This window comes from Dromaius novaehollandiae, chromosome 20 (genome assembly GCF_036370855.1).
Source record: "Dromaius novaehollandiae isolate bDroNov1 chromosome 20, bDroNov1.hap1, whole genome shotgun sequence".
NCBI classification, from domain to species: Eukaryota; Metazoa; Chordata; class Aves; order Casuariiformes; family Dromaiidae; genus Dromaius; species Dromaius novaehollandiae.
Genome location: NC_088117.1, coordinates 9316168 through 9333109, shown reverse-complemented (window position 1 = coordinate 9333109; position 16942 = coordinate 9316168). Strand labels below are relative to the sequence as shown.

The 16942-nt window shown below is 50.5% G+C and overlaps 1 protein-coding gene across 2 annotated transcripts in view; it reads right to left on the bottom strand.

Moving 5' to 3' along the window:
- NTNG2 (netrin G2) overlaps window positions 1-5695 on the bottom strand; it is a 41017-nt gene extending 35322 nt beyond the window's left edge. Inside the window, exons 1-2 of one of the 2 annotated variants that reach the window (XM_064523780.1) lie at window positions 5264-5695; window positions 1476-2594 (exon numbers count right to left, since the gene is read on the bottom strand). In XM_064523780.1, the coding sequence (XP_064379850.1) occupies window positions 1476-1688 (213 nt within the window). In that variant the 5' untranslated portion in view covers window positions 1689-2594; window positions 5264-5695. The remainder of the gene's footprint in view (window positions 1-1475; window positions 2595-5263) is intronic. The other variant, XM_064523779.1, reaches the window with a different exon arrangement.
- Window positions 5696-16942: the final 11247 nt, after the last annotated feature.

Below are 16942 nucleotides of genomic sequence, written 5' to 3'. Positions count from 1 at the left end.
ACTGAATCGAGAGACGTCGAGGGCTGATTTGAGTTTGGTAGGGTAGGAGGAGGAGATTACCAACCTCCAAGGAAGTAAAGCCGACGGCTCGAGCGACGGTAGCTGGAATGCATCTGCAAATAGCCGCAGCGAGTTTAGCAGAGAGCAAGCTGCTGTTCACCTTTTAATCCTCCTGCAGCCAGGCGGGTAGATGGGAAGCTGGGCAGCTAGACCGGCCTGTCAATAGTTAACTGTTTTATTTGGCACCTTGGACTCAATCCTTCCTTTCAAATGTTCATTGAAAAGGAGGAGCTGATAGCCGTGGGGAATGAGGGGAAAAACCTCTGGGACCACTTAGGTTGGAGAGAACTGGGTAAATACCGGTGTCATCACGACTTGGCCATCATTAGTGCTTGGCCTCTCCTGATGGCAAAGCAGTGCGTTTCTCTCGGGTTTTCAAAAGCAGCCCAGGGTTTGTTAGGCTGTGTATTTGGGGAAACTGAGGCACGGGTTCAAAGGGTTGCCCGGTTTCACAGCGTATGCCTAGACGGTGCTGGCAGTGGGACCTCGGGGCCCGCTCCCCTCTTCTCCTCACTGGGACAGAGAACTCCCCTCCTCGTTACACGTCGTAGGTTGGCCAACCTTTTCGGGGGGGTCCCCCTCCTTCGGGGACCGCCCCGAGGGAGACCCTGCCGGCGCGGGCGGCTTTGCCCCGCTGCCCCGGGGAGGTGGGTCCGGCCCTCCCGCAGCGCGGCTGGGAGGGGGCTCTGCAGCCCCCGCGCTCTGCGCTCTGGTTTGACCCCTCAGCTCTCCTCAGCAACGTAAAGGCTCGTGAATTATAAATCAAATGCTCCTGCGGAGCCTTGCGGTGCGCTGAATAAAAGGCAACGATTAATATTGAAGGGAAAATAAGTTAAAGATTTTAACTACAAGGGCAAGTGTCTGTCCGCAGGGTCTTCTCACGCTGAGGCTCGGAAGCAAGGGGGAGCCAGGGACCTGCCGGCGGAGGCGCGAGTCCCTTCCCGCCCCTCGCTCCCAGACCCCCGGGCGATGCCTCCGCCTCGGGCAGCCCCCGGCACCGGCGTGACCGGCGGGGAGTCCACTGGACTCCGTCCGCTTTTTGGGATGGGGCCAGCGAACGCGTCTTGGCGAGCCGGCGTGCGTGCTCAGAGCGGCGCGGGGGCTGCGCTTTTCTGGACCTCTGGCCTTACCCTCCCGGACCAGCACTCGTCTTTCCACCGCTCGGCCATCCCGCGCTCCCCCCGACCCGTCCCGTAGCACGCCGGTGCCATCCCCTGCTCGCGGGCCGACCGCTTGCGGGGACGGGCAAGGCACCTTCTCCCCGTTTTGCAGCCCGGGAGGCCGAGAGCACAAGCCAGCAGCATCACCCCCCCCCACCCCAAACCGCGCTGTCCTTCGTCTCGGCAGGACGCTCGCTCTCCGGCTGCCCGCAGCGGAGTCGTTACAGCGTGCCAAGCAAGGAGGGAAATACTCACGTGAGTGCAGAACCTCTCAGGCGGGTCCCCGCAAGTGATCCCCGCGGGATCCACTCTCACCGTCACGTAATCCTTCATCCGCATGGCCTTGGGCTGGCAAGCGTAAAACTCCCATGACGGGCCGTCGTCCGTGGTCACCCAGGACTTGCAAATGTCATACTGCCCCATGGCCAGGGGCAGACAGTGCAAAAGGAGAGCAACCAGGTAGGGCATGGCAGCTGGGACCGCGGGCCGGATCCCCGGGCAAGGGAAGCGCCGAGAGTCCCGAGAAAGGCAGCTACTGGGCTAGGGGATGCTCTCGGGATCAGCATGGAAACTCCTCATCCAAAAGTGATCCAGTCTAAGGAGATCCAGACGATCACAGGAATGGCCCCGCTCTCCACGTCGTGTTCAGACACGGAAAGCTGCTCTCGATGCAGAAGCCAACTTTGCAAATCACTCGATTTGGAAAGTTTCGGCTAGAATTGCTGATCAGTGGTCAAAAGTCTTCCTTAACCTCATTTTTCCCCTTTTTGTTATATGAAAGGTCTTCCAAATCAGCATGAAAATATCTAGAGGTGACTCCAGTCAATCAATAGAAAGATCAAGTTCTGAGTTGCTGATGAAATTTGATAGGAGTAAATTGGAGAGGCTGCGAGATGGTGCTGGATCAGGTTTTCAGCCACCTTCTCATCTGCCGCAAATGCGTCGCTGTGTGGAGTGCTTTAACCTGTGGTCTGCTTTAAATAATTGCCGGGTTCTTTGAACGTTAATTTGTAAAATAAATATAGCATCTGCTCATCGATACAACTCTGACAAGAGAGACTCTTTGGGGCTAGACCTCCCTTCTTCCCGGGGAGGATGGCATCGGCGTTACTGCATTGGGTGGCAACATCTGCGGGTCCAAGCAGGCTCCTTCGCCGTCATGGGATTGACAGAGCGGCGTCGGCCTTGCTCGCCTTCCCTCCGGCTCCGCGGTGGTGGTGAGGCACTCGCGTAAGGTGATCTCTGTCCGCCGCGGCCTTTTGGCAACTTAGCAGCAAGTCCCCCAGCCTCCAGCTCCCGGCCCCGCTGCTACCTGCGGGCTGGTTCCCCTTCCATCCTCGGGGGAAAGGGGGGGGGGTCATTAGCAGGCGCCACCTGCAACAGATTAGAAGACAAATTAGCTGGGACAAAGCGGGGGGGGGGGGGGTGGTTGGAGCAACCAGGCTCGTGAGCGCGCGAGTCCCCGAGGACACGCGCAGACCTTGGCTGGGCTTCCCGAGGCGCAAGCCAGGTTTTTGTAAAAGGGAGATGTACAACTTTAATAAAAAGAAATCCATAGTAAGATGCTTATGGCAGACCTGCTGTTTGGGAGATTGGTGGGAGCGCAGCCCCACTTAAGGTATCTGATTTTTACAGCAGCTGGACAACAATAGCTCTAATGGGTCTTTAAATAATATCAAGAAGGAACAATAGGTCATTAGGAGATGGAGAATGGATGGAGAATATGCAGACACAGGCCAGGGACAGACAGACAAATTGATAGTCTTAAAAAAAAAAAAAATAAGGAAATAAGACAGCTGGGGAGACAGATACATTGTCCAGCAGCCCCATATATGATTTATCTGAACAATAACATTTAATAAAAAACAATTTAAAGTACTAATAACATTTAAGGTTCACCTAATACACAGAGAGCAATGACCTCCCCAGTATTCATTTCAGGTTAAAGCAACATTTCTGCAATTTTGTCTTTTTTCCAATAGAGCTATAAAAATCTTGAGTAATTCCAAAACAAAATGACAGAAGAGGAAAAGTCAAGCAATCCCTCACCATTAGTTCCAGGAGAGACAGATCTCATAAGAGAAGGTGGGAGGTGTATAACCAGAACAGAAATTTGGCTCTGGATAATTCCCTTTTTACTTGATTGCCCAACTTTTTCTCCAGGATTTAGAGCTGTCTGCTTCAACAGCATGTTCAGCAGTTGCCTTCTCATAAAACTCCTTTACTATGTGAAATTCTGGGTTAATGGATGCACTGATCCATGTTAGGGGGGTTCATGTCGCTGTGCTACCATCTCCCTTTCCCCCCCTCTTTGGTTGAACGATTTCTGATGGGGATGAATGAGTTCAGAAGGGAGAACCTCTCTCATGCTTCATCGCAAGCTCTCGAAGAAGAGCCTATTATAGCTGCATTGGACCTGAATAAACTCCCAAAGAAAGAATAGTCTGGCTGCTATTTTTACATTATGAGTAAATGTAGTAAAAATAATAAAATGGTGTGACACAGAGTGTTTTTAAGTCCCACTGACATCAGAGCTGTCTTTTCAGTTATAATAAGTCAGTTCCTAATTATTACATCAAATCGGTCATGGCCAACTGCCTGGTAGCATCAGAGAGGGCGAGACTTCAGTATTGTGTATAAAACAAGCTGGGGAGTTTTAATGAGGACTCCAGTGCTGTTAAGTTTATGGATCTATTTTCATAGCCTTAAAAATTACGTTTTGCACTTGAACGGCTGTCAGGGAAAAACCCAAGGAAGAAAGGATCTATAACATCTATTAGTTTCTTGTTATGCTTGCTAAATGTCATAGATTCCCAGGGAAATAAAAATTTGCCTGAAAATGTGTTTGCAGGCAGTCAATCACGCCGGTTGCCTGCGAAGCCGGCGGCGCCAGCAGCGGCACGTTACAGCTCCTTTGCAGAAATAGTTGCACAAGGTTGCTCTAAAATAAGCTGGCGTATCACAACCGGGGAAGGGAAAGGCTTTCGGCATTAAAGGGTTTGCCCTGCCTGATTTGGTTTGGTCCTTGGAAAATAAATCCTCACCCGTTATTATTAAGAAGCTGCAGTTCATGGGAACAAATAGAATCGATGCTTTCTGATTTCTTTGAAGAGTACTCGGCAATCGCAGGGGACTGATAGCCAGATTATTAAAAACACAAAATTAGATTGTATCTCGACTTAGCTGGTTCCTGTTTTTATTGGATTAACACCCCGCTGAAATAAAGAGGCAACACTGAGTAACAACTCTCTGCCCTGGAATTAAGTGCGGAAAGTGAACTCGGGGCAGGAGCTCTCGGTTTCCTTTCGGAGGTGTTGCCTTAAAAATAAAACCCCCGCACCCTCCCGCCCCCGCACCCATCAAGTGCGGGGAGTTTCTGTCCTTTTTCCATGCCCATTTTCTCTTCCACTTAATTCTTAAAGCGAAGTTAGGAATTACGCGCTCCGCAGGCAGGGCGACAGGAGACCGGACTGCGAGAAGAGCGCTGCAAACCTCGAAGGAGAGCCGCGCTCCCGGCAGAAAACCCGTAAATCTCGCTTGCATTTAGCTGCTCTCCCTTAATGCATTTGTGGTTCCGGACAAATTGCTGCCACTTTCCCCCCTTTACCTCGCAGAAGGTTTCTTTTACACTAAAGGACTTTGAGGTAATCGAAGGACTGGGTTAAAAGTAGGCAAAACGGGAAAACAGCCCTCCCCGCACCGCGAGCATCTCCTGCTGTGCAGCACTTGTTTTGAAACTCCGGGGGGAAAAAGCCCCGGTGCGTGGGCGCCGCTGCCCCTCTCGGGCGGGGACCGGGGACCGCGGGGGCGGGCGGAGCGCGGCGCGCAAAGTTACGAGCCACCGCGCCCGGCTCCGCGGGGCTCCGGGGAGGGCGGTCCCGCTTCGGGGGGGGGGGGGGGTCCCGGTTTGGGGGGTGCCGGCTCCGCGGAGGGATGGGGAATTGGGGGGCGGGGGTCGCGCACGGCGGGCAGAGCCCCCCTCCCCTCCGCCCTCCCCCCCCCCTTCCGCGGGAGCGGCGGTGCTCGGCGCTGCGCGTCCTTACCGGGAGGCAGCGGCGGCGGCGGGTCCCGGCGCGCAAGTGAACTTCGGGGCCGGGGCCCCCCCGGGGGCGGCGGGCGGCGGCAGCGCGGCCCCGCCGCGGCTCGCCGGCCCCAAGGGCAGATGGCCGGGGAGCTTTGTGCAATCCCCGGCTCCCCGCGCAAGTTAATGCCGAGGCCGAAATCCCTTTTGCTATCACTTTCAATCCCGATCGGAGCTTTTATCTCCGTGCCTGATCCAGGCTGCGTAACTTCCTCTGTGCAGCTTTAGCACACACCATCCCAGCGGCGAGCAACGCGCTTCTTAAAGGTGCAGGGAGGAAATGCGAGCGGGGAGCGGAGGGAGGAGGCAAAAAAAAAAAAGAGAGAGAGAGAAAAAAAAGCAAAGCCCGCGCGAGGAAGAGGAGGCTGCGCGCGGGGAGGCTGCAGCGCGGCCCGGCGCGGGGGCAGCGCGGCTCCGGCGGGCGCTGCGGGGCGGGATCGGCGCCGGGCTCCGCGGCGCTGCCGCTGGTTAGATAACCGGGAGGCCCGGGCGTGCCACTCCTTTCTTCCTTCTTCTTCTTCTTTTTTTTTAAAAAAGGGCTTAAAAAAATCATGAGCTCATGTTTGCTCGAGGAAAAAGCTCTAGTCACGAGGGTTTCCCCGCACGTGTAAGTTGTCGGTGCTGTGCCCTGATATTTTGGGGAGGCTGCTGCTGGCAGCGATGCCGTAAATGAAGTTGCGTGTGTGTGTGGCGGGGGAAGAGGGGGAGGCTGGAATTAATAGGATAAACAAAGCAAAAACTCGGAGATGGGTAATCAGATGGCCGGGAAATGCTTTGATAATGGTGGGAATGTGCTCTGGGATTTAACCAAACCAGCTTTTCTTTGACAAGGCAGGGGATTAGCACGCAGAGCTGTAAAGTGTGATAACACCTCCCAGCCCTGAGCAGCAGAAGCTATAGGTGATGCAAAGATCATGTCCCGTGGCTGCGCTGAGGGGCAGAGGAGGCTTCGGCTGCGGAAGGGTGAGAAAACCACGCAGGCGAAGGCCCAGCTCGCCCTGCGCCGGGGGGATGCGGGGAGACAGGACTGTCCCCGAGCAGCATCAGGCTTTTGACACGCGCGTGGTTGCGTGGAGGTTTGTTTATGGGGAGGAAAACCAAAGAGCCCTCACTGCCCCCCATGTACGCCACCACCAAACACCGACTGCTCCTTCCTAACTAAGAATTCGGTAATTTCTAAGTCAGAAAGTGTGCTCTCTCTCTTGCATGTGGTTTGCAACCTTGTCTACTCAAAATGTTACCTGACTTAGCTGGACCTATTGCTCTGTGGTCTTTATGGGGCTTCTCCCATTCAGGAGCCCCTGGAAAACACAGGATCCGCCCTGCGACAGGGCAGAGGTGGCTTAGAGCTCTCCTGGGAAACGTGTTTCCCATATCCTGGTGCACAAGTGAGACCCATGAAATGATGGAGCGTATCTCGAGGGGGGCCTGGCCCGAAAGCCTCGCAGAGACGCAAGGTGGGCTTCACCTGCAAGGCTGCCTTTGACCCTGGCTCCATCTCTGCTCCTCTGACTGGAGCAAGGACAATACTTCCCACATGCCATTTTTTTGCTGTGAGCGCTTACTTTCCGACAGCAGCATCACTTGAGCGAGCAGCGCTGGCTGGGAGTTCAGCACTGGCCAACATTCCTGGATTTCACTTGGTGCCTTCGGGTCTTGTCCGTAGTAATGACTCCCCTGGAAATTCCCCATGTCTCGCTTATTACTCCTTTATTAGTTATTATGGTACAGTAACAGGATAAAAAGGAGTTGGTATTTCATTTTCATGCCTTCTAATAGCTCCGGCAAAGACCGAGTGGTGTGCTGATTATCGACATCGGAGTTAAGTGATATGCATGCATCATTAGGTTTCAGTTGGGAGGAACAGCAGCACAGTATAAGTTGTCACACTTCCGAACTACTCGGCATTTAAAGAAAACCCAAAGTCGTTTTTCTCCGCCCTGCAAGCTGAGCGAGCAGAAGCTAGCAGTAATACTTGTAGGTACGCAGGTAAACGGAGCCAGTCCCAGGCAAATCACCGGGATTAACTAGTTGCGCCCCGGAGAGGCTGGGGCGGCCGCGTGGGGCCAAGCTTGCGCAGCAATTCGGGGACCCCGGCGCGGAGCCGCAGGGTGGGAAATGGCACTGTGCTTGTGGACAGGTCCGACTCCAAGGGCCCTTCATGCTGTGGAGGAGGGAGATGGTCTGTGGCACTAACAGACACGAGAGCCCCAAGGAAGCGACTGCAAACCACCCGGCAGGGCCCTTTTCGCAGGCAGGAAGGAATGGGGAGCAGTTGCAGCGAATGTGCAATTTTAGACCGTTCGCATGCCTTTGCCGGGGCGCGTTTTGCCGATCCTTAGCGCTCAGTATCGTTTCCTGCTCGGGGCAAAGTCCCCGAGGAGCGACACGGATGTGCTTCCCCCGAGGGGCAGCGCGGCCCCCTCCCGCGTGCGGAGCGGCACCTTCTCACGCACCGGAGCCAGGCTGCACATCAGTGCTCTGCGCTGGTATTTAATTACTACAGCGCAGGCAAGGGTGGAGAATAGGCCCTTAATATTTAATACAGCTTCTGCTCCCGCAGGGATCCCCAGGGCTCCAGGGCCAAGTGGAAACCCATTACAGGCAGGTGTAATTCTATTGACATATGCAGACTTGCACCTGGTTATACGGTGGCTGTGTTTGGCTGCCTAAATCTAAATGGCAAACGGTGATTTTTGACATGTGCAGGAGGAGAGGGGAGCATTTCCCTGACTTGGGATGAGAGAGGATAAACTGCAACGGCAGAAGGAAAACGTGACGCCCTGCGGTCCCCGGTTTCGGCGGAGCCGTACTCGCGAGCACACGAGCAGAGCGGAGCCCGTGGAGCGAGATCCAAGATTAGTGACAGAATAATAACCGGGCTTATGAAGGATCTTTCATTTGAGGATACATATTGCTGTATCACCTATAATAGCAATACGTTCTTTTTATAGTCCTTATCTAGCAATGTGCAGCCAAGGATGTCAAAGTGCTTTCTGCAAGTGAGTAAGCATTTTATTAGGTGGAAACTCAAGGCTAATAACTGTCTTTGAGCCCAGGAGCAGGCGAGAAACCCTTTTCACGGGAGGGTCTTGGGCAGTATTTGCCAAACCCATCTCAGCCTGGCCCGTACTTCCAGCGGTGCCTTTCTCCCTGCGTGTAGGCTGCAGCTCCCAGGACCTCGGGAGAGATGTTTCCGTGGAACAGGAGGAAATTTGGGACATTAGGGATGTGGGAGGGGAAGCGTGTTGCAGCCTGAGCCTGGTGCTCCTCGGGGAGCCGTGGCTCATCTCGCCACCCTGCGCCTTGTGCCGTCCTTCGTCGTTCTTCGTCAGCTGGACGTGAAAAAAATCTCCCAGCTTCGCCAGAATGGGAAAGTTTGTGTTTCCCGATTTCTTGTGCTTGATTCAAAGACAAAACCCACCAGTTTGAAAAGGAAGAGTGGCATGGTATTTTGTATTTGGAATGAATACTGGAAAAATCACATAACGCCTGAGAAACTGAGCATCACCCAGCTTTGGTACACGCAGTCCAAGTGGGCAGGGGGGGCCCGCGGGCCAGACCACAGGCATTCCCGGCCCCCAGCTCCTGGGCGCACACGAATCCCCGCCAAGGACAAGAGGGAAGAGCCTCACGGCTCAGTGCCCGAAGGACACTGTTTTTTTCCCCTTGCGAAGGCTGTTGGGGAGCTGGCACGGAGCACACGCACCGGGAGGGGAGAGTTCCCCCTCCCGCGGTGGCTCCCCCCCTCCTGCCAAGCCCTGGCCTGCAGCTTCTGCCGCTCGCAAGGTTTCACAGGGCCCTCGGTGCGTTTTGCCCTCCCTGATTAGATAAGCAAAGGAGCAGTGGCTGCGCTCCCCGGAGAGGCGACGCTGCCTCTTGCCTGCCAGAAGGACAGCTGGAGGGAGGGTGGGATTTTCAGCACACGAGCACTTAGCCAGATCAAGGAAATGGGATGCAAAGCATTTTAGGCTAGGAAAGGTTGTTGTGCAGGGAAACATGAGGCTGTTGTTCTGGGAGGGAGATAACGCTTCTCAAAATGCTCCTGCGTGCCAAACTGCAAGCCTGAACTACAGCAGGTCATTGCCTCTTTAAGGAAAACAAGCATGACAAGTCAAAAAAGCGTCACTGTCATTGCTGAAAAACTTTGATCATTTAAATATTATTGATGCGCATTAACTCCTGGAGAGATCAGCTGGGTGATGGGAAGTGCTTCACCTTGACACAGGGTAAATATGTTGCTTTCTGTGCCTCGTCTTTTGTTTCATATATCAAATCAGCGCTTAGCCAAGTGAATCAGCTCAGGAAGCATTTAAGATTTATTTGATTTGGGGGAAGATAGGCTTTCCTTATCTTTACCGGCTCTGGGGGAGTATGTATGGGTAGAAACAGGAGGAGCTTTTAGAGGAGAGATCTATAATTAACAACCCCTCCGAAGGGGAACTTGCCTTTTACCTTACTATTAAAATGGAAGTGTTTGGGAGGGTATCTGTGGCTCTGCGGATCTCCTGTGCATCCTCGACAGAGCCCTGCGAATTCCTCTAATCCCTGCCTCGGAGCACGTATGTGCTTTAAAAGCGGGAATGCCAGCCCAGGACCTCGTGCTGGAGGAAGACGCTTTCACAGGCTCTTTTTATCCCGAGGAAGGAGCGTGTCACTTCTAATGGAGTTGACAGCAGCAGGGAGGGTTTTTAGGTTAGTGGTTGAAGAACACACTTGTAATGAGTGAAGTAATTGAATAAATGCTGACAATTTGATGTGGAAAATGCATAATCAGCTAGCTGTGGAAGGTTGACTTGCTCTTCTTTCTTTCTTTAACACTGGGGTAAACACATCTATTCTCTTCCAAGCAGGTGATGTGTTCAGCAGCGCAAAAACAGCAGATACAGGCACATGCTTCCCTCCCAGGCACACATGTGCTGATTGCCAAATAATTGACCCAGTTATGCTAATATGCTATTTGCATCACTGGAACTTTATAAATACATATATAATCAATCTCAGTGCTCAGCTTTTTCTCAGGTCGTGTGCCAGGTGAATACTTGCTGCAACATCTCCGCTGGCTCTAGCCCAAGTTGCAGTAGCTATGCTTGTAGATAGGGAGGAAAGGTAACAGTCCCTTGGGCAGACACAAACGGGGCCACACCAAGCAGCACTATGACCTGATCTTCCAGGAATAATTGGGAGTCTAACTGGCTTTTCAGATCCCCAGCACAGCTAAAACATTTGTGGACATGGTCAGTGGGGCTGACGTATTCTCGAGGGCAGGGACTTTCCCTACCCAACCACCATCTCAGCTGTACGCGGATGGAAACTCAGCGAGCTGCTTTTCACCAAGCCTCCAGTTTGAGTCTGTCAATGGGAACAGCATCATCTGTGTCATGTATGTTGGAAGCAGTGAAGAGAGAGCTGAGTGTCACTGATCTATTTGCATATTGAAGATATGGAAAAAACCCATCTTCTTGCTTACTCTCCTGCCTACTCAAATAGCTGTTAAACAAGGAGGAGAATATGGGCCCGCTCGGTACTTAGCGTGTCAGCGCCCTTGAATAAAGGAGCAATTGCTCAGTCCAGCCTTGTGGGGTGGCTGTGAGAATCAGAGCCAGCTGCAGCAACGAAAGCTCTCCGTCTCCGCAGGCTGGTGGGCAAAAGGCAGGGCCTGGATTCAGAATATCCATAATCATGGCTACTTTGACTTTATGTCATCAGGACACCTTCTTCCCTCCACATCCAAATCAGCACTTGCATATCTAGGGCATTTAGGTTTGACCTGCCAACTGTTAAATAAATTATAGCATACTCCCCCGAACTATTAGCATGGAACAGCACACATCCACAGGAGAGACAAGCTAAGGGCACAGCAGTTCACCAGAACGATGAGCCATAGGAGCTTCTTCCTTCTGGATATAATTGAAAGAATTGTTTATCACAGGAAAAGAGACAGAGCAGCACAGCAGAACATCCGTATCCTATGAAGGCATGGGGCTATGACTCCATATTCAAGGCTGAGCTGAAGTTTTAGCTTGGCTCTCCATTCGGCAGCTCTGGATTATCTTCTTTTTGACTTGAACAGGTAGTTTTCCTCTCGGTTATAGTTGTCTCAGCAGTACAAGTCAGATCCGGATCAGGCTTTAAGGGCTGGAATTTACATGCCTTTTCTTATGCTTCTGGTATTAATTTCGTATGCAGTGGAAAAGTAATATCCTGTCTGTCACTAGAGAGGAAGAGATGCGCATGCATATATACGCACAGTCATTGCTAACTGTTCAGCTTTTCCACTCAAATTTCATTTTTGTGAAAATTTCTAAACTAAAATGAAAATCAGCTGCAGAAATGGTGAATGTGAGATACCAATGGCAAAAGCATGAGATGTTTTCCCTTGTTTTTGTAACTCATGGTCTTTGTGTGTAAGAGTATATTGCATGGCAACTGCATTCACACTTCCCTTTAATAAAAGATCCTAGCAGATGGACCCACTATTAACGTGTATCCCCCAGATCTGCATATTTCATATGCATGCCAAGATGGCACTGAGCACACATGGGATGAACAAGGCTGATATCAACACAATTGCACCAGATTAATGCAGTTATCAAAGGGTATTGTCCTAGCATCCCCACTAGGAATCCAGTTTAATATTAGTTATTAATTTTGTTAAACTCCTACTGAAGTCAAATTAAGGTCTTCCAAATACAGTTGGACAGGGCTCTTAGGTACAACAAGTTGATGAATATGTTGTGGATTCCCGAGAGACAGGGCTAAGAAACAGCATTTGCATCCAAACTGTGAAGAATCCAAAGCTGGAAATGTGCAGACCTCAAGGTTGGGTCCAGCGTGCTGTGAAATTAGGTCTCACTTGAAATTCAGATGTTATCCAAGATCAGTGTCTGAGTTTCCCCAAATTGAAGCACAATCAAATCCAGTCAGAAGGCAAGCCTGCCTGTAATATCTTGTCCAATATTAGGCGTTACAAAGTGGTATTCCAGAGCCCCAAATATATTTGGTTCTATTGTTCTAGTCCATTAATCAAGCCCTGTGCTGCACATACTAATAGGATCAAACATGAGGAAATATTTATGAATGAGCATTGTTGTGACTGCAAAAATTAAACACAGCAGGTTTTAAATACACAGGATCTTTAAAAGGAAAACTTGATTATCTCCAATATATCTGGTGCCAAATTCGGAGCGAATTTTAAGTGAATGTTAGGTAGCCTGTGCTTGAGTAATTTACACCTTCTTCCAGCTCCCTTCAGCGTGTAAATTATACCTGCTTCCACCTATATCGAATCTGACCCGTTGCACCAAGGATACTAATGAAATCATGTAGCACCAGATAATGCAGTTTCTTTCATTGCGTGAGGGAGGCAGAGGGACTGTGTGTAAGCAAGGCAACGGTACGCGGGGTCCGCGAAGCTCAGCACCGCTGTGGCCTCCGTGGTCTCCCTGTGCTGTGTTCTGTGGCTGCAGTGCCCAGGGGAAATGAAGCGTCGCTCACCAACGTGAGTGCAAGCGCGATGGCAATTCCACTGCCAGGGTGAAATCCTGGACATGCTGACGTCATTCTTGGATGCTGGGAGTTTTGACCCTTACTTCAGTGGGGACAGAGTTTTGCTCGCTTAGATCCAAAGTCGAGGCAAGACATTGGCATTAAGGTACACGGTCGCCACACAAGCCATGGTCTTGTCAAGAGTAAATCACATCGGACCGGTCTAACTGTCCTGAGACGGGGTAGCAGGTCTCGCAGAGAGGGGAGAAACCGGAGATGTGATACATCTTGACTGTAGTAAGGCTTTTGACGCTGTTTCGTGACATTCCCACGAGCAAGGAGGGGAAATACGGTCTAAAAGAAATGCTGTAAGGTACCTAAGTGGCCGGGAAAGCATACTGAAAAGCTATCGTCTCTTTATTGTCAAAGTGGAAGGATGTCTTGAGCAGGGTGCCGCAGGGGGCTGTGCGGGGTCTGGCATTACTCAATGTTTTCATTAGTGACCTGGGTAATGGCATATGGAGTAGACTGACTGCGTCTGCTGACAACATCAGGCTGAGAGGGGCTTAAAGTGCTCTTGGAAAACAGGAGGAGGATTCATAAACTCTGCAAACTGAGGAAGCAATCTGGGAAGAATAGCCTGATGTTCGAAAAGGACAAGCGCAAAGCAGAATGTACGAGAACCATTGAAATACATGTCAGGAAATGAACACGTAGGTGGCATTTCTGCAGAAAAGGGGTAATACTGTGGACAACAAATTAACCCTGGGCCAACTATGGTACCTTGGTGTGAGAGAAGGCAAAGGTGACACCAGGGTTTGTAAAGAGTGTGACATGCTACAGCCTGCTCCCAGGTGTACTAGGTGTCTGGGAGGAGCAGTGTGCCCTGGTTTGGTCATCGGCCTTGCAGAAAAGCGTGGAAAATGAAAAGAATAGTTGGAGGTCTAGAAAACAAAAGTACTGAGAAAGAGAGGAAGAGCTACAGCTGGTTCCTTAAGACTGAGGGAAGATACAGTAGCAATCTTCCAAATGTCAAAAGATGCTGCAAAAGTAATAAACTGTTGTCCCTGTCCACTGGGGTAGGACAGAAGTAATGGGCTTAAACTGCAGCAAACGAAATTTAGGTTAAACATTGGGGAAAATGTTCCATCTTTAAGAATAGCTGAGGACCAGAATAGATCGTCCAGGGAGGTTGTGGAATCTCCTTAAAAACCTCCAGTGATGAACAGGTTAGACAAACACCTGTCAAGAACGATTTAGGCAGAGCTGATCCTCCCCCGGGGGGAGGAGATGGACTAGGTGACCTCGCAAGATCCCTTTCCCTCTCCTTCTCCGTGGTTCTGCGTGCACTTCTGATGGACGTGACATTGTGGGAGCGGAGGGCTTGATTCTGCATGTCCGGTAAACACCTTACGTTTAACACTGGGAAGTTTTGTTTACTTGTCAGTTTGTTGGTTTTCAGTTTGAAGCTTCTTAATTTGCATACTGAATTACAAATTAAAGTGATGGGTGAGGAGACAGGTATGGAAATCCATTATTCTAAAGATCACATTCGTTGGAGTGTTTCATTTAAACTAGCATATCCCTATTTTTAAATACGTTTTAAGAGGCACGGTCAAAACCCCCCTGTTTTATCGCAGTGCAGGAATTCTCATATTCTCTGATAGGTGCATATATTTAAGCAGGCATGGAAAAAAATTGATGTTGGCATATATAAAAGACACAGGATGAAATCTTGCTCTACCACAATAAAAGAAAACCATTGGTTTTCTAAATGAAGTCAGGCAGTGGTCTGGCTCCCAATTAATGAACACATTGCTTTTAAGTGATAGCTTTAAAAAAAAGTTCCTGAGTTCCCATAATGGTTCTTGCTCCCTTTTCCTCCAAGTATTATCCTGACTGCACATTTACGGGAAATAAAGCCCCTCTATCAACATGATACAATAGCCCAGGCCTGGCAGTGAATAAGGATCCTGTCCTGTAAGCGTAGGGGGGGATAAACGACAGCAGAATGTAATTCCACAAATTAATTTGTCGAAGACCCAGGGGTTAGCGCTAATTTTGCACTAAGTACCAGGAGAGCTTTAATGACCGCAGATAGCAAACACTTGCATTTTTACTTCGTCCCACTCGGAAGCCAAAACTGCCAGGTTTACAGTGCCCTCTAGTATCGCACTGCAGCATTAGCTTTCGTGTGCCACCTCCTGAATTGCCACATCGCAGAGTCACCGCTCACGGCAGCACCTTCTCCTTCAGCGCTTCTTCAGCTCAACCGCCCCGGCCGGGAGCCCTCGCGGGCCCTGGCAGGAGGGGATGCACAGCCTCCCTCTGCCGACAGCCAGAAAACATTCCTTCATTTTCATCCTGTGCACAAATCGTGCTGTTTAATGATAAAAGCGCATGTGAAGGTCTGCTTAGAGGGCTGCGGTGACCAGGCTGCTTGGAAGAATCATGTCCAATGGTTTGTGACAATTTGTCGAAGTGATGTTAATAATAACTCGCCTGTAGATGGGCACGGTACTGCACAGCTGTTGCTGCACAGCCGCTAACTAGCAAGACGCACGCTGGTGAAGGAGAGAGGGAAGGACGCAGCGGAAAACCTGAGTCATACGAAACCCATTAGCCATCGCCCAGGACCACATCCTCGCCAGCCGAGGTCACTTAACTCAAGGACTTCTCGGAGCTGCGACATTCAGCCGTGTATGGATTTCTCCGTGGAGCAGACGCAGGAAAATCCTTGCTGGAGTTGGCCGTGACACCTGCCTTGGGAACGGGCATATTTGCGGGGCACCTCTGGAGACCTCCAGCCCCTGCGAAGCCTGGGCAGGCTGCTGGGCTGAAGCTGCCTCCACGCAGCCTGGGGCAATGGCTGCTCCGTCCGGCACGGCGGGAAGGGACCGTTCCCATGGGATCCTGGAGGCGTGGGGAGAGCTCAAGCTCATGTTTGCCTCCAAACTGGAACAGAGCTGGATCTGCAAGTCCTTTACCAGAAAAGCCCTTCCACAGAAGTTGAGTTTATCCTGATTTGTAGGGAAGGAGCCCAGGCAGTTCTCATCCTAAGCAATGTAGCCAGTCCCAGCAGTGAGCTAGTAAATGCAGATTATGCTCATGTTAGTTATGCACAGAGGTATTTTTCTTATAGGGAGAACTACTTACCTAGTGAACTCTGGCAGGCGCAGTCAAGCTGCTGGTACACGGAGATTATTAAGTTACATTAACTAAGCAAGTTTAGAAAGTGCATTGTTAACACCCATTTTCAGATTTTTCACATCATTTTATATGGCTGCCTGCGGGAAATCATTACGGACAAAGCTGGCATAAAGATGGAGTTGTTCTAGCCCCCATCGCGGCCAGCATATGCGCTTCACATGTCAATGGTGTTCTTGCTTTTGAAATACGTAATGGTAGTAGAAAGCTTCCCGTCAGCTGAAGCATCCGCTTTTAGTGACTTTGGTTACTGGGTTACAAGCTGCTGAAGACAGTTGAGCTACTCTGTTGTGACTGCACAGCACTGAGCAAAATCTGGCTAAGAGCAACCGTTGTGATTGTTTGAGAAGATAATTAATTGTTCCTACTTTTAAGCCATGTGTGAGGGAATAACACATATTAAAAATGAAGATAGTATATGGGCTAGTGATCAGTATGTCAAAGGGACAGGCAGATGTTAGAAAGAGCATTAATAAAATAAAATAGTAATCATAGGAGGTGTAAAAGGAAAAGAGGAGTCATGAGATGAAACCAGTAATAGCAGCTGGTCTATATCTAAGGGATCAACTGAATCTTATTACTAGTGCTAACTTTCAGAAACCAGCCATCGGAGACAGTTTGCTTTCTCTTGTATTGCAGGTCTGTATGCTGCACACAAATGTATTTGTTCTCCTAAGTGTCACTGCTGAACGGCAGGACACAGAGCAAGGGACTTACAGGGATAACTTGCATCCCAAAACACCATCCCTCCCCCTCCCCAAAACTCTCAGCACAACAACAATTTGTGAAGCAGCAGGACGGAAACGTTATTGTATCCAGCCGGATTCATTCTCACCAGCATATTTTCATACGCTCTCATGTACTATGCATTCAATGTAAATGCTGAACTTTCATTATTGCCAGTATGATTTCCACACACGGAGCCAAGAGAGTCTGAAAGGAGAGG